The 25,814-nt window shown below is 43.8% G+C and overlaps 1 protein-coding gene and 1 long non-coding RNA gene across 3 annotated transcripts in view; one reads left to right on the forward strand and one right to left on the reverse strand.

The window, feature by feature from the left end:
* Positions 1-12,066, forward strand: part of TACR1 (tachykinin receptor 1) — a 143,773-nt gene extending 131,707 nt beyond the window's left edge. The window contains exons 3-5 of the mRNA XM_025453716.3: positions 5,303-5,453; positions 7,372-7,568; positions 9,027-12,066. Of these exons, the coding sequence (XP_025309501.1) occupies positions 5,303-5,453; positions 7,372-7,568; positions 9,027-9,318 (640 nt within the window). The 3' untranslated portion in view covers positions 9,319-12,066. The remainder of the gene's footprint in view (positions 1-5,302; positions 5,454-7,371; positions 7,569-9,026) is intronic.
* LOC112664267 (uncharacterized) lies at positions 1,387-24,785 on the reverse strand. Of its 2 annotated transcripts, XR_004805932.2 has the most exons (3): positions 20,930-24,785; positions 9,243-9,419; positions 1,387-2,152 (listed from the first exon to the last, which is right to left on the reverse strand). It is a non-coding gene; the product is annotated as an uncharacterized LOC112664267 (long non-coding RNA). The 2 variants fall into 2 exon arrangements; XR_003139602.3 differs by lacking the exon at positions 20,930-24,785 and having other exon boundaries at positions 9,243-9,499.
* Between the last annotated feature and the right edge of the window lie 1,029 nt (positions 24,786-25,814).

The following is a 25,814-nucleotide window of genomic DNA, read 5'->3' on the forward strand; positions in this document are numbered from 1 at the left end:
ACCACCAGGTAGTCTTGTTAAAACACACATTCTGATTTGGCCCATCCAGGGTGGGGCCTGAAAGTCTGTATCTCTAACAAGCTCCAGGTCTCACTCCTGGAGCTGCCTTTATGGCCAGTGAGCAGCACATCACGGGGTATTCAAGAAGCAAGTAGCTGATTGCGTGGTATGGAAATCATGGAGAGGCTTAATGCATTGGATAAGGATTAGGATTACATCGGTGCTCATCACCCTTTCTGTTACAGCTGAAATCTCCCGCCACCACCACCAAACAACATCATCCACAGAAAGTCACGCATAAACCCAGCAAAGCAGTCACTTGTTACAGTAAAGCAGAAACTCCCAAGCCCTGTCCTCTCAGCCCCCTTCCTCCCCGGAGACCTCAGGGCACCAAGAGCCTCCATGAAGTGCATTAGAAGATGTACTGGATACTGTTGAATAAACCCATGTATCTGATTTCAAATGCTGGGGATTTTTTCAGAGACCGGAACTGTTGGTGCTTGAACAATGAGATGACTCCAGATAGTGAACCATTGGTGAACCTGGATTAGAGAGCATTAAGGACAGGCAAATCTGCAGGATTTGGGGTGGCACAGTCTGTATTCAGCAAGTTTATCCTGTAAAATGTGCTGCTTAGAGGAGTGACCGGGAGGGAACAAAGACATGATTTCTTTGTGTGCACCTACCTTCTGAGTACAGATAAGTCCCCTGACAGAATTTAATGATCAGAATCCATGCACACATCTCATCAAGTGGGAGCCATGCCATCCCTGCTGTCACAGCCTCTTGCTGTCGCTCCTGGTTCTCTCTCTGACTCACGTCTGAGGCATCCCTGACCCCTCTTCTCTTCTCCTAAGGCTGATATTAACTCTGAGAACTGATAAAACCCTGCTTGGCAGGAACCTAGGGAATATCAGAATTGAACACCAAAAAATAGCATAGAGCCACACATAATAAGATTACATAAGGTTCCATCGGCCAACTCTCTAAAATAATGATTTTGGCATAAAAAATTACAAAACAGGATTATCTCCAATTAACCACAAGGATATGGTAAAATTTCTCCAAGAAGGTGTCAAGATGGAAGAAATGTATTTATTTTCATATTCTCAGCTGATGGAATTCATTCATTTGGCTGAGAGCCATTTAGGAGTTTTGATAACTCAGACATTGTTTGGATTGAGTATTTGCAATTTCTATGTAAAGGGGATTTATCTGAGCAAGATTTAGGGGGATGCATTTAACCTTTGATCCCATCCAAGAATCAAACTTATAGGTTGGTTTGTTCTTTTATGATTTTGGAAAGGGAGGTTGTCAAGGGGTTCCTGGATGAAGCAAATAACTGTCCATCTGGAGACTTAAGACCCCAGCTCCACTAGAATGCTCTTAATGGAATTTTTAAAATAAATTTATTGCAATAAAATACATATAAGAGAAAATGTACCATTATACATTCACAGTGTTGTCACAACCATTACCAAGATCCATTCTCAGAACTTTTCCATCATCCTAGATTCTGTACTTATTATCCTATTCCCTCTCCTCAGCCCCTGGCAACCTTTATTCCACTTTCTATCTCTATGAATTTGATTACTCTAGATATTTCATATAAGTGGAATTATACAACATTTGTCCTCTTATGTCTGGCTTATTCACTTAACATAACGTTTACAAGGTTCATCCATGTTGTCCCAGGTATCAGAACTTCATTCCTGTTTTGTGGATGAATAATATTCCAACGTTAAGTGTATACCACATTTGGTTTATTTATTCAACTTCTGAGGGCCATTTGAGTTGTTTCCACCTTTTGGTTATGGTGAGTAGTGCTGCAATGAGCACTGGTGCACAAGTATCTACTCCTGGGTATATATCTAGAAGTGAAATTGCTGAGTCATAATCCTATGTTATTCTTAATTATCCCTGTTCTACAATGGACAAGTTAATGCACTACCTGATTGTAATACTTTTTAACTAGAATTAAGTCCATACTTTTTGTTGTTTACAAATAAATAAGAAAATTACTTTTCCTTCTTTAAAATAAGAAAAAAAGAGGCCAGGAGCTCCTGGGTAGCTCAGTTGGTTAAGCGTCCAACTCTCCATCTCAGAGTTGTGAGTTCAAGCCCCGAACTGGGCTCCATGCCCAGCGTGGAACCTACTTGGGGGAAAGAAAGAGGCTGATAAGTTAATGTTTATTGATTCAGCTTAGCATTTTCCTAATGGTCTGATCTGATCTGTGATTTTCTAAAGGGCACTTTGTTTTAAAGTATAGGTTTTATTTTCTATTCAGGTATGGTGAAGCCAACAGATGAGGACATGATTGCCATTGAAAAGATAGTTTACTACTCACAGTTCCCAGGACAAAGGAGCAGGCGAGCCATGCAGGGCCACAGGCAGAGAGAGAGCATGGGGGGACGTCAGGAAAGCCTTTATTGTGTGTTCCAGAGAAGGAATGGGTGAGGCAGGGTAAGGCTTAGAATTGGCTAGTTTGAATCATTTCCTTGGGTTCCGCGCCCCTGACTGAGGTGGCCCTGGAGTGACTATGGCAGCTGGATAGGATCCCACACAGTAAGAGCCCCTGAGAAAACAGGTGGGTGGGGGTGTATGGGCCCTGGGTTGGTTAGTTGGCATATGAAAGGCACACTAGCAGGAATTATCTCTAGGAATCAACTAGCCCAAAGAGGGATGGTCCTTTCCAAGTCAGCAAGGCCCAGACCTCAAAGTGTCAGACACAGAAATTTAAAAATATGGCTAACACGCACTTTGGTGAAGTCATAAAATCTCAAACAATGGGATTCCAACGGGCTTGCAGACCTTGGACCTGAAACAGTACTTCTCAGTGCTAACCATGTGCCAGAATAACTTGGAGAATTTTCTCAACTGTGGTTTCCTGCTCCTACACCCAAGGCCAATTAAATGTGCGTCTCTGAGCACTGATCATTTTAAAAGCTCTCCTGGTGATTCTCATATGATTCTGGGCTTGAGAACCATTGGTTTAGGACAGTGTTTCTCAAAATCTGAACCTGGACCACAGCAGCAGCGTGGCCTGGGAATTTGTTATAAATGCAGATTCTCAGGGGACACCTGGGTGGCTCAGTTGGTTAAGCGTTGGACTTTGGCTCAGGTCATGTTCTCAGGTTCCTGGGATGAAGCCCTGAGTCAGACTCCCTACTCCCTCTCTCTGCCCCCTTAACTTTTGCACTCTCTCCCTCTCAAATAAATAAATAAAATCTTTTAAAAATAATAAATAAAAAATAAATGCAGATTCTAAGGCGCTCCCCACAGACCTGCTAAATGGAAAAGTCTAGGTGCGGTCCAGCCCTTTGCATTTGAACAAGCACCCCAGGTGACTCTGAAGCTGGCTCAAGTTTGGGAACCACTGGTCCAGGGTAAGGAGCATAGGTGACAACTGCAGGGTCCTCCTGTCATGTCCCTGACTCCCATAGGGATGCTCAGCACTCTGAGGCACTGGCCCCACAAAGCTCAGCTAATGTGCTTAGATCACCAATCAAGTATCAGTCTGCATAAAGCAGGACTGTTCTTCCAGGTAGGAGGAGCAGGTGTAACCTCGAGGTTCCCATGGTCTCCCTGCCCTCAAATCTCAAATGGCAACTAAGGTAAGCAGGAGGAAAGGCTGAGGTCAGGTAGAAACCTCAGTAGGCACTCACTGCCCTGGTGGCTGGAGAACCCAGAGGCTCCCAGAGGTGACAATCGAGGGGGGACCTAACAAGATTGGAGCAGCCTATCTGCACAAAATGGATGCGCTCAGCACTCTGCTTTGTCAAATCTGTGGTGCATTGCTTGAAAGCTCTTCAAATGTCTTCAAGTTGCAAATTTTAATATTCAGAGAAGGCTAAATAAGTAGTAAAACTATGGGGCTTTGCAAAGAAGTGACTGAAAACATAGTATCGGTAAAGGAGAAATTAAGTGAATAAGTGGGTTTTCCTTATTGAGAAAAGAAATCATTTCAGAGAATAAGCATAAACAGAGTGGAAGAAAATACCATTGGGTGACTTTTCTCCAGGGACAAGAAGCTGGTTCTGGGGTTATAGTCCTGCCGCCTTATCCCAGCTCCTCTTTTTACCAGCTGTGATTTGGGGAAAGTTAATTAAATTCTAAACTTCAGCTTCCTCATCTATAAAATGGGATTATGATGGTATCTATTTAATCATTTGTTTTAAGTATCAAATAAGAATAATGGTAGTTAAGTGCTTGGCATTTCACTCTTCACTAAATAAAATCTAACTACCATTTCTGCTATTAATACCATCATTAGCATTATTATTATTAGCACAGTGATCTAGAGTGAACTCCCCAAAATATTAGCCATTCCCACTATTATTAGTAGTTAATATTAAGAGACTGAGCCTCTTCATTAAGCCCATATCAGGAGAAAAGAACTATAACTAGCCAGACATACCAGACCCCCTGAGAAAAACATCCTTTCTCAAATTAAAAAAAAAAAAATGATTTGAGTGCCCTACTTAGGAAGACCCTTGCCTTAAACAGAATAGGATAAGGTATGCTGTTGTAACAAACTTCAAAATCTCAGTGATTTAACATCGCAAAGGTTTCTTTCTGCCTATGTCTCAGTCAAACTCAAGTCAGTTGGTATCTGTCCTGCAAGTTGTAACTCAGACCCAGAAAGGTTCCATCCGGAGATATATTTTTAAGGGCCTGGCTTAGAAGCGGCTTATACTTTGTGGCTTTCATCCACTGATCCTAGTTGTAAAATAAATTTAATCTCTCTCCTCCAAGCTAATTATTCTTATACTTGTGAATCCACTTATCATGCAGAATGGATGAGAGCTCACCAGCCCTCCAGTGGTTCTCATCTGGATGTATAAGTTGGTCTGCACTCCTATACCAAAACTGAGCCTAAATGTAATCTGACTAGTATGAACCCAATGGTACAACCACCTCCTGCATTCTAGAGAGTATACTTCTATTAATGCAGCCTAAGGTTGCATTTTTTTTTTGGAGGGAGAATGTACGGAATATTGACCTTACTTTCAACTAATATTGTCATAGGTATACAATGGATTCAATTCCTTTTTGTCAATGTTTATTCTTCTTTCCAATCTCAACAGGAATCTCTATTATAGAATGAGTCCACAAGAAAAACATAACTTGAAGAGATTTGCTTTCTTTAGTTTATCCATTCATGTATCACCCAACCATCCAATGTGGGCAGCAAGCCTCCCTGGGGCGTGCCTTATCATCCAAATGCTGAGAAAGGTAGTTGTCAAGCCTTGACCGCCCCTGTTATTTCTTAGACCGACCTCTCCCATCCTCCTTGTTGCAGGTACCACATCTGCGTAACTGTGCTGATCTACTTCCTCCCCTTGCTGGTGATTGGCTATGCATACACAGTAGTGGGAATCACCCTGTGGGCCAGCGAGATCCCTGGGGACTCCTCTGACCGTTACCACGAGCAGGTTTCCGCCAAGCGCAAGGTAAGCAAAGAGCAAGCAGCACCTGACCCACCCTGGTGCAGGCAATAAGCTGGCAGGCAGACGCGCCCCAGAGCCTCAGGAGGCCCAGAGGCCACAGGCACAAAACATCCCTGGGGTCTGTGGGATAGTGGAGGGGAGGAGAGGGAATGTGAGGCCAGGGAGGGAAGATCTCTCTTCATCATATTTGTAGCTTAGGCCTACCCGTACAGGCAGCAGCCGCTTAGTTCTTGCCTTACGGGCAATTGCAATACACACACGCACACACACACTTAACTACAAAAGCATTAAAGAGCTAGTAAGTCCTCTTTTATTATTAGAGTTTGACAAAATAATGCAGTCACTTGATTCAAACTTCAAAAAGTATTAAAAGGAGGGGCAGGACCTGGGCGGCTCAGTGGTTGAGCATCTGCCTTCGGCCCAGGGTGTGATCCCGGGGTCCTGGGATTGAGTCCCGCATCGGGCTCCCCATGGGAAGTCTGCTTCTCCTTCTGCCTGTGTCTCTGCTTCTCTCTGTGTCTCTCATGAATAAATAAATATTAAAAGGAACAAAACTAGTGATGGAGAACAGACTAGGGGTTGCCAGGAATTATACTGAGGGGAGAGTCTGCCTATAAAAGTGTAGCATGAGTGAGTTTCTTTGTGGTGATGGATCAATTCTGCAACCTAATTGTGGTGAGGTCTTCACCATCTATCCATGTGACACAATTTCATAGAACCATACACACACATACACACACACAAAAATGAGTGCATGCAAAAGCTGGCAAAATCCAAATACAGTCTGAAGTTGCTTTAATAGTGCTGTACTAATGTTGATTTCCTGGTTTTAATCACCTGCTAGTGTCATGTAAGATGATCTCCCTGGAGGTACCTGGGAACTCGGTACTACTGTTGCAAGTTCGTGGGAATCTCAAATTATTTCAAAATTAAAAGTCCAAAGATATATTGAGTCTTACCATGAAAGGGCTCCCTCCTTTCTAGGTCTCCCATCTACCCAGTTCCCAACTCATGTACGCACGCCCCTCCCCCCACACACAGACACACAGACTACTGTGACCACTGTTATTTGTTATTAATCCATCTAGACATTACAATGCATTTATAAGTCAAATAAATATATATTCTTTTCTTTTGTACACAATACATATGTTTTCCCCTCACTTTTTTCACTTAACAATATCCACAAGATCTTTGAAAAACAGTGTATCAAGAGCTTTCTTATTTTTTTCTCTTTTGGTACCTCTTTACATATAGTATTTCATTGTGTGAATGCTAGTTAGTTTTTCTCTGAAGATTTCTTGAAGATAAAAAGGAACAGGTTACATCACCCACTGTTCAAAGAACCTTTTAAATCCCGTTTAACCATCTGGTGCTCCCTAGCTGCAGCTGTCCAGGCCCCTCCCTTCCCCTTCTTCCCCAGATACTGCCCTGGCCCTTCGTCCCCCCACCCGACCCCAGCTGCTTCCTCCCCCTTCCTGGATTTCTCCCATTCCCCTGGATCTACCCTCCTTTGGCTTCTCCAGTCACTGCCAAAGGATATATAACACAGAGGTTCTCAAACATGAACATGTCTCAGAATCATCGAAGGGCTTGTCAGACACAGAATTCTGGATCTCACTCCCTGCGTTTCTGATTCTGTAAGTGTGGGATGGGGTCCCAGAATGCACATTTCTGACAAGTTCCTAAATGATGGTTACAAAGCTGTTCCTAGAACCACACTCTGAGAACTACTGACATAATCAAAGTCCCTTGGTACCACATATAAATGGTCCTTCCTCCTCCTCCTGGAAAGGAGTTATTATAAATACTTCCCACCCCATACTGCACTGTGTGCAGTGAGGTGATGGGAGAAGAGAGAAAGTAACCATGAGGAAAGGTGGGTGTGCTGGTGGTCTCACCTGTCTCACCCTCTTGCCAGGTGGTCAAGATGATGATTGTCGTGGTATGCACCTTTGCCATCTGCTGGCTGCCCTTCCACATCTTCTTCCTCCTGCCTTACATCAACCCTGATCTCTACCTGGAGAAGTTTATTCAGCAGGTCTACCTGGCCATCATGTGGCTGGCCATGAGCTCCACCATGTACAACCCCATCATCTACTGCTGCCTCAACGACAGGTGAGGACCTCATCCCTCATACTCTCTCCAGAGGTAACAAGATCATATGTCTCTAGAGCAGCCAACCATTCAACCTAAATGAGCAAAACCTCTGTGATACAAGAGGGAGTGGCGAGGACTGCAGCAAAAAATTACTACACTACTCAATCCTTACTAGTTATCGCCAGGCAGGATTACGAACCCAAAGTAGACTTTTTTTTTTTTTTCTTTTCCAAGAAGAACCAGAAATCCATATTTTTGTGTGAGGTCTTCTGACTTTTGAACACTGGCAACTAAGGTAGGAGGGGTGGGAGTGCACATTAAAAAAATAATCTCTGTCACTGATGGATATAAATAGGTCTGCAAGCTGGATCTAGTTCACAGACTGTGAATTGATTCACTCTGCCCTACGGATCCACGCACAGGGGGCTGCGCATGCAAGGAGGGAGACAGAGGGGGAGTCAGAGGGAGTCACACACATATACACACACACATACACAGATTGAAGGCACCAGAATACTATTCTCCACGGGAGAATCTCCATCGTTTCCCTTCACCGGTCTCTCACTTTCCGCTTCCCATCCCATCATACCATCTAGGCAGCTTTACCCAGTTTCTCCTAGCAGTTCCAGCAGGTCAGGGTAAGCAAAAGGGCCCTGATCTGGGCCTCATTGGTCAGGAAAGCTATCCTGGCAGAAGAAGCCAACCTTGGACAAGTGAGAGAAGGGAACTGTGGTCAGTAATAGGGAATTCAGGTGAGTGTGCAGAGTCCCCAAAAGGGAGCTGGGATGCCAGGGTGGCAGCTCAGTCTGTCAGCTGGAGCACCTTCCCCACCTTCTCACCTCTCTGTGGGAAAGGGGGCAGAAATAAAGTGCTTGTCATAGTCTTTCTAGCCTTCTGTCTTCAGCCTATAAAGTGCTGTGAATTTAGTGGCTGCCATTCTCTTGAAAGTGTCCAAACATTCCCGGATGCATCAGGCTTCTTCAGAGAGCCTGATGACCTGCCTAAATGCTCTTGGGCTAAATATCCCAGGATGCCTTTAGGTAAAGGCTGATTCTCCCTGTTTATCAAACAGGGACACTGAGGCACATTGAAAGGACATGACTGAAGTCAACCTTGGTCATCAGGCTACTTGAGGGAAAGGAGTCCTGACATGTGTGTTTACTGCCCGGTGACTAGCACAGTACCGTGCATGGAATAAACACTTGGCTAATGCTTCTGTGAACTGATCCTGTGTGGGCTGAGGTGGCACCAGTAGAGGCCATGGAGTCCAGGGGTGGCCCTCAGTCAACACCTGCATTTCGCGGTACTCTGGGGTCTAGTCCTGGATCGTACCTTGATGACTGGTATTCAGATCGTTTTGGCCTTACTGTGTTCAGCTGTCAGTGTAAAGACTAATAACGGAGAGTCAGGCTGGGGGACTCTGGCGGGTGAAGGAGCCGTCCCCCAGGGTCACCTCTCCATGTGCTCTCTCACCAGGTTCCGTCTGGGCTTCAAACATGCCTTCCGGTGCTGCCCCTTTATCAGCGCCGGCGACTACGAGGGGCTCGAAATGAAATCCACCCGGTACCTCCAAACCCAGGGCAGCGTGTATAAAGTCAGCCGCCTGGAGACCACTGTCTCCACCGTGGTGGGGGCCCATGAGGAGGAGCTAGAGGATGGTCCCAAGACCACACCCTCATCCCTGGACCTCACCTCCAACGGTTCCTCTCGCAGTGACTCCAAGACCATGACCGAGAGCTTCAGCTTCTACTCCAACATGCTCTCCTAGACCCCAGGTCTTCCAACATGCTCTCCTAGACCCCAGGTCTTCAGCAGGGGCAGCCACCACCATCTGTGTCTTGCTTCTTCATGCATGGATAATGCCTTGATCTAGAAACCATCAGAAACATCCTCACTTTGAGGCTTGTGAAAAAGGTCAGAATGTTTTAGGGAAAGCATCCCACCCTGAGTTAAAAAACAAAAACAAACAAACAAAAAAAAACTGGATTCTTCTATGACTTTGCCATCCCCCATGCTGTGTGACCCAAGGCAAATCATTGAACTTCCCTGAGCTTGTAAAATGGCAAGGTAGGGCTTAATATTCCCTGCAATCCATTCCATATTCTAAAATTAACTTTGGTTGTATGTGGGGGTTCATTCTAGGATGATTCCTGTAGCACCTGGATTTGCCCAGATCCCCTGCCTGACCTGAGTGAAGCTGTCCCCAGTCAGGCTCAGATTACCCTCTTTTAGCTGGTGGAGCACATCATCACATCCACCTTCACTTGACAGGGTGAACAAAAGAAGGAACTGCACAAAATCTGAAGGCAAGATTTAACTCCGTCTTCTAAGCATCTATGAAAAGGAAGCATGGATGCCTTCCTTTAGGCACCTCAGCATTTCAGTGCACAGAAACATCTTGAAGTTGAGAACCTCAGGTTCATCTGCGTTATGTCCCGAGGGACTGTGGTGAACACCAGTACGGCAGGTTATGTCCACTAATGCCAGCTAGTGTCTGCTACAGACCAAGAGTCGAGAGGCCTGCTCCATACTTAATCTATCTGAGCCTCTTTACTTATTTGTAAAACTGTGGGCTGAACTAGATAACCTAAGTATCCCTTTTAACATGCAGTGGTTTGAGGATTGCATGAGGGTTTTTTTATTTCACCAAAAATTGGTGGTCTCAAGAAGAATAGGAAGAGCAAATCTAGTGACTTATTATCCAGTTCCTACAGAGTAGCAACTGCTAGAATGGGTCAATATCCATATCAAACATTCTCTGATTGATCCTAAAACCATGAGTACTTTCCTGCTTCTGGAACATTTTGGTCTTTGACAGAGCAGAGGACTTCATGTCAAAGCCTGAATCTCCCTATGAGGTGTTAACAGGCCAAGTCCCATGGCTAGAGAGGCCATCAAGGAAGATAGACACATGGTCTCCCTGCCCTGGCCTTTTGAGGTATCTTAGGGCAGGGACACTAATGCAGTCTTAGCTTTATACTAGCATAAGGTATGTGCTCAGATGAGGTTTCCAGCAGGTGAGCACACAGTTTCTTTCTGCCCTTCAGATTTATGTGTTGTCCAGATGTGGCTGAAAGCAGAAGTCTCATATGACATCCATGAATGTCCTCTTTGTGGTCTGAAGGATGGATGCACATGGGCTGCATTTGTAGTGTTGAGGGAGACCAGCACAGCCCCCGGGCTTCCCAGCCTTTACCAGCTATGCGGGCTATAGCCCTACCAGGACACTGGCAGGCCTGGGGAAGTTGTATAGCAACAGCATAAGCCAGAACAACCCAAGAGCCATATTCTGCAAAGCAGCATGAGGATTAAATAAATAAACTAAATAAAGCCAGCTCAATGCAGATATATGAATGAAAGACATAATTTAGGGGCAAAAAAAAAAAAATCAATGCCCAAAGCATTCATCATACTTCCAATGAAGAATCATACCATGCGTGGGTTATTCACTCCAGAGGGGTACATAAGGAACCAGCATGATTATGAGACATACCTAAGAAGAAAGTATCAAGGAATTGGATACATCCTCTCTTATCAAAGAGGCAAGGGATGAATTCAACAAGGATTTATTGATTACCTTCTCTGTGCTTATCCCTGAACTGGGGATGCAATGCTCCTTCCACTCTTGAGGAAGCTGCTAGTCTGGCTGTGGCTAACTCACCTGTCCTAGGGGGTCCAGACTGCCCACCAGGCACAGAGGCCCCGAGAAGCACATTCTCCCCAGGATTCTAAAGACCCACGCTCAACCTGAGTACTCAAGCCAAAAGCTGGGACCTTCAGAGGGCCTATTGCAATAAGTCAGTCCAGGGCACCTGAAGGCATGTGTTTGGAGAGCATCGTCACTGCACATAATAAGGAGAAGATTGGATGGTTGTGGCTCATTCAAATATAGTAGAACATCCCTGCTGGGGGCCCAGCAAGCCTTCCTCTGACCCACTGTCCACTGCCCATTGAAAAATGTTGTCAGCTCCCACATGTGCGAAACACCGTGATTTACACCGTGCATGGGTCTCGTTCTTATAGAAATGCATCACCCTGTGTTTATCTCCTGAGTGTTTTTCCTTGGTATACTGTTCAGTAATAATAGACTATAAGCTATCATGGGGCCATCTTTGTTATGTTACTTCCAAAATGTGGAATCCAGTTGCTGTCAATGTGTTATTTGTATTGTGCCAATCTCTCCTCCTCTTCATTCTGTCACAGAGAGGAGCTGATACATATCATGGACTCAAAGTTAGGTCCTAGCAATTGAGGGCTGGCTGGAAGACCTTTCTGGGAGGAACTGAAGGGCAGGAATCCTTGTCCTCCTCACCCCTACCAGAATTCAAAGACACACTAGAATGTACTTTCTCTTAGAAGGATTAAGAGGACTCCTGAGAAAAGGGGAACTGACCTCATTGTCCTGGTTTTCAAGAAGAGTCCTAGAAGTGGACAGGGTCCATTCCTGAGAGTTCTGTTATCCAGCCTAGAATCCTGGAAAGAACTTCCATTCATAAATAAAGTATGTGTTTGACTATCTCATGACTCCATCTCATCTCCAGGGAACCTCAGGACCCTACGGGATGCTGAATGGGGTGGTATCATGAACCCTACTAATTTGCATAGCCAGAAGGATGGAACCCACACCCAACAGACTTTTAATTCTGTGACAAAATGGGTTGACAACTTGTAGGGGCTCTTTGCAGGTGAGGATCTGGGGAGGTAAGGATTGTGCAAAGTGACCAACAATGTCACCTGTGAACAAAGCTGCACCCCTGCAGGTCCTCCCAGAACAGATACCAAGACAGAGTTAGAAGTGCAAGAGATTTATTGGGGGGATACTGATAAAAGATAGAGGGGAGAGGAAGCAGGAGCAGTCAAGGGAAGCTGATAGCACTGCCCAGATCTGACACCTGTGCTGAAAGGGGGTGGGAAGGATGGGCAGGAAGAGCCTCAGACTTTGGGGCTGCTCTGAAAAGTCTCTGCTGGCCCAACAACACCAAAGTTTGCTCCTAGGGAAGCCCCACAGTGGCAGAAATGGCCAGGCCTGGCACCTTTGCCACACATGGTCACTGGCTGGGAACTCTCTGGGGAGGCAGTGGGCTGCCACTGAGCCCTGCAGTAGGTCCTGAGGCACTGCAGCTGGAAGCCAGCAGCTGACCCCCTCCCCAATTCTCCTTTGAAGGGACATCAGAGCTGGGACCCTCCCCATGACTGCCACCAGAGCTTTGGTCCAGCCCCCTGTGTTTAAAAGCACATGTCAGGAAACCATTGGCAGAATTTGAAACCTTCACAGTAATGTCTGTGAGCCTTGGCAACCTGTCTTTTACTTCCTGGGGCCACCCTGTGACACCTCACCTCTCAAAGAGCAGTAGGCAGCTGTCAGTGGACTTGCAATGACAAAGGTTGTAAAGGCATTTAAAAGAGGGAGTTTTGAGGAGAATATGGACAGTTGCCCAACATCAGATACAAATAATAAAACTGTTTCCATGTAAACCAACACATCTTAAACTGATATTCTTGTATAAGCTTCAAGGGATCTACAAACCCCTTTAAGATTCCTACAAGTCCTATGTGAGACATTGCATATGCGTGTGCGTGTGCCCAGGGGTGTGTAGTAAGAGGTACAAAACCTGAACCTTCCCCAAGAAATCATTCACCCTCCATTCTCCTGAGAAGGAGAGAAATGAAATTGTTTCCAGGACAGGAGCGAGCAGCCTTGAGACCTTCAGATACAGTGACAGGTATAAGCTGCCCTGGAGAACCCAGAGAAACTGGGAAACTGGAAACTGCTTTAGAACAAAATCAGGATTCACCTCTGACACCCAGATGAGTTAAAGCTGTAGAGCATCGTTAAAGATGTTTGAGGCAGTAAAAACACCGAATTCATGATTAACGGATGTGCTCACCCTTCTCCACGAAAAAATGAATATTTGTTCATTGAGGAAAGGCTAGCTGGAGTTGTGGGCAAGCTATGGAGGATGGGTTTTCCTGTGGAAAGGCAAAGCCATTTCACGTTAGTCCTGTGTGGGCACGTGTGGCCTACAGACACGCTGCAGGTACTTAGCTTTGGAGGCCACAGCTGCCTTTGGTGATACGGCCCTGGAGCTGTGTCAGTCTCCTCCACAGGGTACACATTAATTGGTGTATGTGAGTGTACGTGAGTCAGCAGATCTCAGCTCTGGAACCTGAGGCGGGGATTTCAGTCAAGACCTCAAGCAGAGGTGGGTGAGGTGGGGGACACACCACGCATGTTCCTCTCATTCATCTTCAAAGGTGAGGGGAGCATCTGGCTGAAGAAACTGCTTTCCTGCCCCACACAGGGAGTGTTCTGAGACACCCCCATTTATCTGGACCTAGTTCAGGAAGATGGGGGAAGAAGGGGGAGAAGAAAGGGAACTGAGGGGGTGGGGTGCCTATCTTGCAAGCACCAAATCCAAAATAAGTGGTAGCAACTTTTGATCCTGGACTCCCTCTGGAGCAGAGCAGCACAGCAAGGAGAAAAGGCTGCTGATTAGGAGCAAGAGCCTAATGGATATCAGCTCTGACGTGAGCTGGCTGGGTGGCTGCCCTGGCCTGTCACTCTCCCTCTCCCATGGCGTGTTGGCAGCATGGGTCCCCCCAGCTTCAAAGATTTTCATGCAGACGGATTCAAACCCAGGTCCCCTGCACTACATGCACATGTGTCCCTTCTCTCTTTCTGATTCTTTTTATTTCCAGTTTCCTTTTGTTCCCCACTCTTCAGTGCAACTTTGTTCCCGTCCCTGGAAGCCCTCCGGACACTCTCCCTGCTGCAATCTCTAGGATTTAATGCCACAACTCTGGAAGCCTTCCCAGTGTGCTCATCACTAAAGAGAGGATTTGGTGCGAGAACGAGAATGCCCATCCCTAACAAATCCCCTTTCCCATCTCCCCAACCCCCTCCTTGCCTGTCCGATGTACCTGTCCACCCACACTTTCCCCTCATCCCCCAACCCCACCTCCCACTCTCCCACTTTCCTGAATTGAGCTGCTTTCAGAACAGGACTCCTGAGTTAGTCCCTACACTTAGAAGCAGCAGCTGCCATAGCAGATCCCACCTCCAGGCTGGGAGGGGAGAAGAGCAAACCCCAGAGGGCTACCAGATGCCAGTGCCATCATCTCCCAACCATGCCCATGTATGATTTGCAGAAAACATTAATGCATGAAGAGACAGAGTGGAGGGGGAGGGGGATGGCAGTGCATGCTCACTGTCCACAAAGTTCTTTTTGGCTTTGGTTGCCCCTCCCCAATCCATGCCCATTGCCCTCTTATTCCTTAACCACCCCCCAGAGGAGTACTTGTTTTTGCAGAAGAGTTACATGGGGTAAGAACTATGTCTCAAAGATGGCAGCCACCTGAACTAGTCCAGATGGTCAAAAAAAAAGATGCTGTGATGGCTATTGTGAACATCGTTTGTTTTGACTTCAGAAATTTGGGGACAACCCAAACACTTCCCCAGAAAGGGAAGCAGATCTTTTAAGTTTATTTTATACCTATAAAGATTTGGCAGCTGATAATTCAACATCATCCACTAAACCCCTGCCTGACGGTCATGATGCTGCAGGTGCCCTGCTGGGGATTTGGAAGTATACGTTTCAAGAGCACATGGTCTCTGCTCTCAAGTCCAGAGGGGTAGACGGATGTTCACCAAAGCCTAGTGGGAGGAAAGTCAAAGCAGAGATGCTAGAAAGCACACTTGATGCCACACCTCACCAAATGTCACTAAAAGATCAAGAGGTCTTAAGCCCAGTGTTTTCCTGGGTGGCAATATGCACATAATCACCCCCAGGAAATGGTTGCCTGTTACCATTCACGTCCAAAGTCTCCCAAGTGTTTTTGTATCTAATGAACACTCTTATTTTTCAAGGTCATGAAGCTCCCTTATCCAATGCATCCCCCTTTCTACTCTTAATTTCAAATCCTCCTAAATCAAAAGCCCATCCCTCAGCAATCCCAGGGAATGTGACCACGGCCACCTCTGGCGCCACCTCTCACCAGTCCCACATTGGCCTAGGCCTGCTCTCTGCTGCCCTCTGGAGGACCTTTTAAAAATGCTCTATACAAAAGCTCTGCCAGCTGGTAGGGTGCTTGCTTTGAAGTGGCCTAGGAGTCAATGCCATGAGCATGATTTTCCTATACCTGGGCATTATTTGAGTTATATATCTGAGGAAAAGAAGACACATATTAGAATACACGGGGTCTGGAAATAGGGATTTGTCATTATCACTTGTGTTTCTGTTCCCACCAGTGGAACTCCAGATCTGATCGGGGAGCCAATTGTAAGACTCCACAATGGACTCCTAATGCCCATCCCCTTCTCCCGTCTCTGACCTGAGGTCCCACATTCCTAATCATGGCGTACATTCTGCTAACTCCCAGGTGCCCCACGATGGTCCTAACGCTCCAGTGGAAGCTGTCGTAATGGTAGTGTGAAGAGCAGTGGATGGCTACGCCCACCAGCCAGGAGTATGCAGAGTACAGGGCCCAGGCTCCCAGCAGCCCACTTAGAGATGCACAAGGTCCCCTTTTTAAGAAACAATACGGTTTTCTGCTGCCGCTGATGCCAAGCTGTGGCTGGGCAGGCTCAGTTGCCCACCTAGGGCAATACCTATGGAACAAGAAGCATTATTTTGCATCAGATACTTTAGGCTTATCAGGGCCACTCTTGGCTTCAGTCTACACTGGACTTGGATTTGGAACTGGACACTGTGGCTCAGAGGCATCAACCCCAGCTTTTTACCCCTATCAGATGATAGTCATGAATCTTTCTGTAGATTTCCAGGGCAAAATTCAGTTCCCATATCTCCTACAGGACTGGGCATGAATCCCCAAAAGGTGACTGGAGAAGACAGAATAGGGTCACCCACACTTCAGCTGTGTGTTCTGGGAGACCTCTCTTACTGCCCTGGCTTCAGGGTCCCACGGCCTGAACGAGGCATGACGCTGTCAGCTAATTTTTCAAAAAGAAGATGGCATTGAGGTTCTACACCAGCACAAACTGACTCCCCAGCTATCATCTAGGCAGGATGAGTGAACAGCCCTTGCCCTTTTCTATACATCCCCCTAATGCGGGAGACCCTTGGGTCTTGAGTGTTCATGTTCCCTGGGTCACATCTGTTTACAAAATGGTGCAGGAGATGGGGCTTAGAGTAAGATACCCCCCACCCCCAGGTCCTTGTCTGATAAGGAAAAGAGCATGTGAGTGAAAGCAGCAGTGTGTGCTCCAGGAAAGTTTGAAGGTTTGAAAAGTAGAAGAATGGAAAAATTGCTTCCTTCTGTCTCCCACCACAAATGTAATAATAAAGACGTTGATAAGAGGGATAACAAGTATTATGCTCTGGAACTCTTGTGCCGAGTATTTCATGGGCCTTATCAGGTTTCATCTTCACATGCCATGAAATCAATATTATTATTGTCCTTAATTTATAAGGAGGACAATGAGGCAGAGAGAGTAATTCATTCCAGGTCTCGCCAGAAGTCTCAGAGCAGGCAATCTCAAAGCCCAGGGTCTTGAACAACCCCCTGCCATCTCTTTCCTTCATCTGCCCCCAGGACTCTCACCTTTTAAAGGTGTCGAGGCCCAGGCTAGAAGGATTGCCCCAACCACACTGCCAAAATGCTAACGCAAGAGATGGTGTTTCCAGGAGCAACTTCCATAGCTCCATTAAACATTTCAAGCGGTAAATTGTCTTCGTAGTCTCTGTACTCATTCCTACAGTTAGGATATGTGGCCAGGCTCTAACTTTGATTTGAAGACTGCTTATCAGGGTTTTCCAGCTATAATTAATTTTGGCACATTTAGCCCTGGATGCACAGAATTCCCTAGAAATGCATTTCTCTGGAAGATAAAGCCTTCTTTTAGAAAGATAAATGTCACTGGGAAGGATAATACCTTATATTTACAGGTAACAACTTAAAAATCTGTGTCCCATCTATAAGGCCAGATTTACCTAGGTATTGGAGGTAAAGGTGGGGACCGCTGGACTGGCCATGGAAATGGTGCACAAGAGGAGAGTGTCCTGGGGCCAGCCTGAATCCATCATTATCCATAAGATTCCTGGATCATGAAGGGCAAGTTCAATACCCAAGAAAAAAAATTAGGAAGTTGAAAACTGGAGGGGCCAACTCAATTGTTTTAAAACCTAATGGGTATAAAAAATCATTTAGGGAGTTTATCAAGAGCCAGATTCCTAGCCTCATTCCCAGAGATCCTGACTTAGTAGATCTGCGTGCTAAGAAGCATATCAGTGATCATGATGTAGGCAGCCCATGGAACCAATGGGCAGCACAAAACCTAAACAGAAAACAGATTGGAAAGTTGATGGAGAGGGGTTTTGACAAAAAGAATGAATTGTAAATAGGTGAATGGAGGGGGTTCCTAACAGATAGTCTTGCCTCACTTGATCAAGGTAGACTCTCAAAGAACTGGGCTTAAGAAGATAGTTGGGAGCAAGGTCCCAGGGTCAGTACCATAAAGAGGAGAAGGACAGTGGAGGAGATGTAAGAGGGAGTTACAACTCCATCCCCTCTTCACCTTTGCTCTGAGCCCCCATTCCCAGTGTTTCCTTCTAGCATTCCAAAACTGTCCCTCCAACACAAAGTAGCTTACTATCCTCCACCGACCTCCTGCCCCTGTTTTGGTCTTCTTTCATGCAAGTTTGCAAAATCAGAATTAAAGTGCAGCATTTTTACTTTCCAGATTTCTAGAGATGTGCCATAGCTTCCAACTTCTGGAAGGCCCCAGTGTTGAACTGTGTCCAGCTCAGGATAGAACTGTTTTCGCTGAATTCTAAACCAATTCCCAGAGCATTTTATGGAAAAGCACTTTATTTTTATACAGTCCCCACACACATTCCAATTTTATGACTTTTTCAATTATTTACAACTTTCCCCTTATGTTCAACTCAGATTCATATCCAAGCGAAAGAAGAAGTCTATATATCAGAGCTCTGTTGTTTATGTGTACAGTGAGAGAGGAGGGGAAAGAAAGTTAATCTATAAGACAAAAGCAGCAGAAGTTGGATATATTTTCTTTTTACAACAAGAGACTATAAACCATAATTGTCTCCAATTTTATCCCTTCTTAGATAACAGACAATGTGATGTGCCACATTGTGAAGGCAGAGGCAGCACCTGGTGTGTGCTTGAGGGCAAAGGTATAGATCTCTGGATGCCCTTTCTTGGCTATATAATCAGAGCAGGACTAATTGTGAGCTTCCCCGAAACTCACCCTTTCAACAAACATTTATCATATTCCTAGAAATGTTCCTTCCTAGATGATGAGTAATTTCCAAAGAAGCAACATTGGTGTTTTTATACACCAAGGACCCTTGTGACAAATAATACGAAACTTCCTTCGGGTCTGGGCATGCCTAGTTCTTCATCCATTCATTCTTGGAACACCCACAACACACCAGGCCTTATGCTGGGCATCAGGGAGGCAACGAGAGTGAAAACAGGCATGACTCCCACTGGCAGGCAGTTTTTAGGCTAATGGAAAGACATGACATGCTGATCAAATAATCCCACAAAGGAGGGCACAATTAAAAACTGAGAAAAGGGCTATGAGAGAAAAAAATGTCCTATTACAAAGGAACTGCATCCAGCATCTAAGGGTAGGGAGGTCTTCTCCAAGAAAGTGAGGCTCTGAGGGGTGAGAGTAACCCAGACAAAGAGGAGGGAAAGAGCAACCTGAGCATGTGAATGGCACGGAGAAAGGTCTGTGATGGGAGAGAATATGGCTTATTTGAGAGACTGAAAGCACAAGCCCAGTGTACCTGGCTGAAAGAGGGAGGAGACAAGACCAGTGTGTCTGACCGGAAGAAGGAGGAACCATAGTGGAAGGCAAGGCTGGAAGAGAAGGGGGCAGAGGAACTTGGAGACTCCTATGGGCCTCGATAAACATTATGATCTTCAGTCTTAGAGCAAAGAAAATCAGCAAAAGACTTAGGAGGTGATAGGATCGATCTGCCTTTGGAAAAGACCACTCTAGCTACACGAAGACTAGTTAGGAGGCTATTGTTAAGATTTAGGTAAGAGGAGATGGGCACGAGGGGATGGATTTGAGAAGCCTATAGCCTATATGAGAAATATTTGTTGATGGGCTTCACTGGTGATGGAGAAAGGGGAGGTTTCAAGGGTGAATTTCGTGTTTCTTACTCACGTGATTAATTGAATGATAGAGCCATTTACTGAAACACAGAACACTGGGATATCAGCTTGGGGAGAGAGGAGAGGCAGAAATATTATGAGTTGAATATGAGCTAACTTAGAGACAGCAAAGGATATATCTAGTAAGCAGATGAACATGCAGATTTGGAGCTGAGGGAGCAGACGGGGCTGAGGACATCAATTTCCAAGTCAATTATAGATGACAGTTGATGCCATGAGCATGAAGAAGCTCGCCAAGTGTGGTAGTATTGGGTAATAAACTGCAACACCTAATAGCTGGGTAGAAGAGGAGTCAGATTGTGCCGAGAGAGAGAGAAAACAACCAACAACAAGGGAATACCATGTCTCAGAAGCCAAGAATGAAAGAGAATTCTTCGAGGAAAGGATTCTGTGATGTTGAATGCTGCAAACTGAGGAAGGGGACATGGAAAAGGCCCAGTGTGTTTAATGGTGAAAAGATCAGTGGTGGCCTTAGCAAGAGCTATTTGAGTAGGGTTCTGAGATGGAAGCAGATCTCAGTGAGCTGAGGAAGAAAAATGTCTGATGAAGAAAGAGAAACCCAAACCTACAGATCTTTTCCCAAAAAGCTAATTTAGAAGAAGTGGAAGAGAAGGTGTTAGCTAGAGGGAATGTGGGACCACGGAAGGTATTTTAAATTTGTATTTGTTGTTTATTTTTTTTTTGTATTTGTTGTTTAATAGAAGACACTTGGACATAATTCAATACTTACAAAGAATGATTGTTTTTGAGAAAGAGCACTTGAATATATAGGAGGAAGAAAAGAAAATTGGTAGCAATATCTGGGAAAGCAGGAGGGTGGTATGCAGAGAGCCCAGCTGAAAGATGAGAGACAAAGGATGAGGGTAGGTTAGGAGATTTGAAAGCAGGATATCAGAAAAATTCCTCTAGCTGGTTGTTTCAATTTTCTCTAAGAAGCAGGAAGCAGGGTCATCACTGGTAATGGGACAAGGAGTTGGGGCACAGAGCTTCAAGAGAGAGGTCAGGGAAGCATTCATATGATAGATTTCAAGTAGTCACTGAAGATTGTCCAGAAACTGATTCAGCCATTTTGGAGTAGTGCCTCCAAATCTACACTTGTAACAAACAACACAGTTGATTCTGAAACATGTGGTTCAGGCACCAGGCTTTGAGAAACCCAGCCAGTATTTGGTGACATGTACCCTTTTAAGCCCCCATGTAAAACTCACCATCAAGAATGGAGGACATAAGTATTTCTAAGAAGATAGTACTGGTGTACATGATGATCTGTATAATTCTATGTTCCCAGATGACTCCAGTCTCCCCAGAGGGTTATTTGACTAAGGCAGCTCTGAAGCTATTCTTGACCTTATATGAAATTGAATAAATCTTAATTCAGTTCTGAGGTAACTCAACATTAACTCAAACTTAGTCTTTTATTCTGACCTTAGGCCCTAGTTCTAATAACCCATATTATATGATAATACATGATAACCCATATGATAATACATAATCATATGTATTTTGATCCCATACCATGCCCCACTCAATCCCTCCATTCCTAGAATTACTGTAAGTTACAATATTAGTCATTATCTGGTTTATGAGAATTCCAAAGTCTGACCATCATCAAAAGGTACATATATGAATATGTACACAATTAATCTAAACTTCGAATATAATACCTAACAATACATTTCAAGCAAGATGGTTCAGAGAAAGCTTTATCAAGTTAAATTTTGGAAGAATAATGGTACAAGTTTTGAAACAGCGTGGTAACTATGAGAAGATAATCTTGCCACATAAATCATTTCCGTCTATGAATTTGAGGCCCAAGGAGGGATAAGTGAATTCCACAAAGGCCTTTTTTTCTGGTTTCTTAATGAATTGTTCTTCATTCTTTGCTTGGCCAACAAATCTCTGATTTACCTTCAAATCTCTGATCAAATGCTACTTCTTTGGAAATGTTTCTCCACACTCCTAACATTAATAGACACCCAAACAGATTCCCAACATTATTTTCTCTCATCCCACCTTGTTCTTTTTCCTCATGGCACTGTCATAACCTGAAAAAATAAATTATTTGTATGATATTTTTAATTTTGTATCCCTGTTAGACTGTAAGTCCTACGAGGAGCCCAAGTTAGTTTTATGATCCAATCTACACCCATTTCCTAGTACAGCATTGATACAAAGGAATGATTTTAGATTAATTAGATTAGATCAATAAATATCTATTGAATAAATAATACATTAGGGAGTCAACCTTACCTCATCCTTGCTGGTTTCCAGAGCAACATGCAATGAGTGAGAGTCTAGCTGACAGTGTGACATCCAGGCAAGAGAATCTAAGGCAGTAGCTCTCAAACCTTTGTGACTGTCACTTAGTCAGAGAAAGCTACTCCAACAGAAAAAGAACCATATGGATAACACAAGCACATTTTGAGGCAATCATACAGGCATTAACTTTAGCAATATTTTGATGCAAATATAAATCATAACACATTGTAGGATTAACCAAGCAGCCCTCAGAAAAATTTATTAATACTTTAAATAACAATAACAGTTGCCATTTAATTGCTATCCCAGTAAACTTGGGATACTGCTAATGATAAACAGATAACAAGCCATCTCACTCTCTGGGCTTTGCAGTAACTGTGGAGGAACCAGACTTATTGGTAAAATGCTGAATTAGAATCCTCAGGAAATTCTAGTATAGTATTAATGTGAGTTTTTTTGAGTACCAAATTTTAGTAACCCTCAATAATACACCTACTAGATATTAGTAAGCAATTTACTATAAGTCTATGGAATTGCCTGCCATTTGCCTATAAGAACTTGGGGTTTTTTTATTCATTCCCTGCTCATTTAAAGGATCCTAAGGACTTACCAGATGACTAAGAATCATGTCCAAGTATTACTGGTCTAGAAGGTATACAATCCAGCCACTTCTATAGCTCCCCTCTGCTTTGTCCTTTGATCCAATGAGGACACCAGACAGCCCCACACTTGGACTACATTAGCTTTGGTTTGTGTCAACCACCTTCACTGAATTGTGTAATGTCATGCTCTTGGCTAGGGCTGTTTCAAGAACAACTAAATAGAATCCACTTCTGCATTTGCCATAGTTACTGTGAATATTATCAATGGTTCTTTACCGTGTAATTTGTATATAACTTTTATATAATCATGTTGAGGACCACAGTTAATGTTTGAGTTTACTATGTGCCACTGACAATTCTAAGGGCTTAGCATGTTTTGTTTAACTTAGTCTTTGCATATCCCTAAGGAGGAAAGTACTAGCATTAATCCATTTATTCACAATGTCACACTTTACTCCTTAATCTCTGCTTGGAGAATTTCTTTTGGAATTTATGGCCAGAAGATTTTTGACTCTATTAGGAAACTGGTATACTTCCTTCTTTCTGATCATGAGTGGTGTAGTATATACTGCTTGTTTTTTATCCCTTGATTCCAGGAAATGTGCACTTGAGTTTGGGTCTTGTACCTAGGCTGGTACCGTCCTATCATTAGTACATTAGTACAATATTTCCACTTATTTTTCTGTATACTGACTTTCTATTTCCATTTTATCAGCCTTGTTGTCCTTGTTACTAATTGCCTCAGAACCTTTTAGAAACAAGAAAAGCAGAAATCAACTATATTAAACAAACAAAAAATGCATATTTTGAGTTTAACCTGAGAGCATTATGTCTGAGGAATCAGTGAATAGAGATTGAGAATACAACCCCACAACTTGGGATGAGTTGGGATGAGTATGAAACAATTCTGGAAGCCAAATATCTTTTCCGAACCTTCTAGGATATGGTGGCTATTCATATACTTTAAAAAGGGAGTTATTGGATACCGTCCCCAGGAAGCTCTGAATAAAAAACTTTTTGTCCAGGTGCACCTGGGTGGCTCATTGGTTGAGCCTTTGGCTCAGGTCATGATCCCAGGGTCCTGGGATAGTGTCTTGCATCAGGCTCCCTGCAGGGAGCCTGCTTCTCCCTCTGCCTATGTCTCTGCCTCTCTCTGTGTGTCTCTCATGAATAAATAAATAAAATCTTAAAAAAAAAAAACCTTTTGTCCAGAACATCAAAGGCCTTTTAAGAGAATTGGAACACCCTGCTATAACAGAAATCATGCTGGAAGTAGGATCTTTGTCATGAGCATCTATTATGTGCCTCTTACTGTAATATAAACACATTATTAAAAGAAAATATTTAATTTATGGAATAACTTGACCTTAAACATGCATATGTTGCTAGGGGTCATGGTAAATACCACATTCTGGTTCCTCTGTCAAATGAGTACAACTATCCATAAGAATCAATATATAAGAAAAAAAAATTTTTTTAATAATGCATTCAGAATAAACAAGGCATACCACAACCCCTTCTTTTTACTAAAAAGGGTTTGGTATTGCAGTTTGCCTCATGCAAGGGCCCTAGAAATGCCAGCCGCTATTTTGACAGCTAAATGCCAGATAAATTTCAGCAGCTATGACAACCATAGAAATATGTCCTTCTTCCCCTTGAGACTCCTAAAATTCCTTGGGAGAGATGGCTTCAAGTTTAATAATAAATGTAGTTATTGTTCAGATTAACCCAAAGAAAAAATTCAACACAAAATTATTGAGAAAGAAAGACATTAAAACCTAGGTAAAAAAGATACTTCCTTTTGTGACTCCAGTTAGATCTTCTTAGCTGGCTCACACTGCAGTTCAGTGCAAACCTATAATTCTGGACATCCACTCCATGATCACTTCAATGGTCTAACTGTTCTCAGAAATCATGCTTGCAGTCTGAATTTTGAATGCTCAGAATCTCTGGCTTTTGGGGGATTCCGAAGGAGTTCTGATTCTTCCCTTTGAAAGTTTTGCTTCAAATGATCATTCTGACTTATCATGAATCTGTAATCGTTTTTTAAAACCTAATGTGTTGGGATCCCTGGGTGACGCAGCGGTTTAGCGCCTGCCTTTGGCCCAGGGCGTGATCCTGGAGACCAGGGGTCGAATCCCACGTCGGGCTCCAGGTGCATGGGGCCTGCTTCTTCTCCCTGTGCCTGTGTCTCTGCCTCTCTCTCTCTCTCTCTCTCTCTCTCTGTGACTATCATAAATAAATAAATAAAAATTTAAAAAAAAAACTGATGTGTTCAGTTTACTTCCTCTTAAATCTCTCTGCTTAGAATGCTCAATTAGAGTCTGGGAATGTGCATCTGATTTAAAGAATTTCTTATCTAATGAGATACTTATCTTTTTATTTCTCCCCTCTCCCTCAAAGCAAAAATCACACTTAAAGCCTTTGAATGAAGAGATGTAATAAATGTCTGCATCCAGGAAGAATTACCAAAGCTCTGTTCATTGTACCTCTTCCCTTTAGACCAGCACTTCTCAACTGTAATGTGCATATGAACATGTACACACACACACACACGGAGCCTTTTGATTCTGTTTTTCTGGACAACCCTGACTAATACACTGATTCAGTGAGAAATGGATCTCAGCTTAGTTTCAGTTTGTAATTTTCTGATTTTCAGTGAAGTTCACGTTGTTTATAGTTTTTTTTACCATTATCTTTTTTTAATTTAAATTCAAATAGCCATCATAGAGGATCCCTGGGTGGCTCAGCAGTTTAGTGCCTGCCTTTGGCCCAGGGCATGATCCTAGAGCCCCGGGATGGAGTCCCACGTCGGGCTCCCTGCATGGAGCCTGCTTCTCCCTCTGCCTGTGTCTCTGCCCCTCTCTCTCTTTTCTATGTCTATCATTAATAAATAAATAAAAATCTTAAAAAAAAAAAAGCCAAATAGCCATCATATAGTACATCATTAATTTCAGATGTAGGGTTCAATAATTCATCAGTTGCATATAACACTTAGTGTTCATCACATAATTTTTTACCATTTTCATTCCTTTTTCTGTATCTTTCTACTGAGCATTCTGAGGTTTTCTTGTAGAAGCTCTTTATATATTTGTATGTTAATTTGTAGCTTTCTTTTGTAATTTATAATATTTCTCACCATCTGCTTTCTGTCACTGACATGATGAACTCCGTTGCCTCTAAGTTTAGAAGTGTTCCAGAGTTCGTGAGGAAGAATGGTTCTCACTGCTCT

The sequence above is a fragment of the Canis lupus genome, chromosome 17 (genome assembly GCF_003254725.2).
Source record: "Canis lupus dingo isolate Sandy chromosome 17, ASM325472v2, whole genome shotgun sequence".
In the NCBI taxonomy this organism is placed as follows: Eukaryota; Metazoa; Chordata; class Mammalia; order Carnivora; family Canidae; genus Canis; species Canis lupus.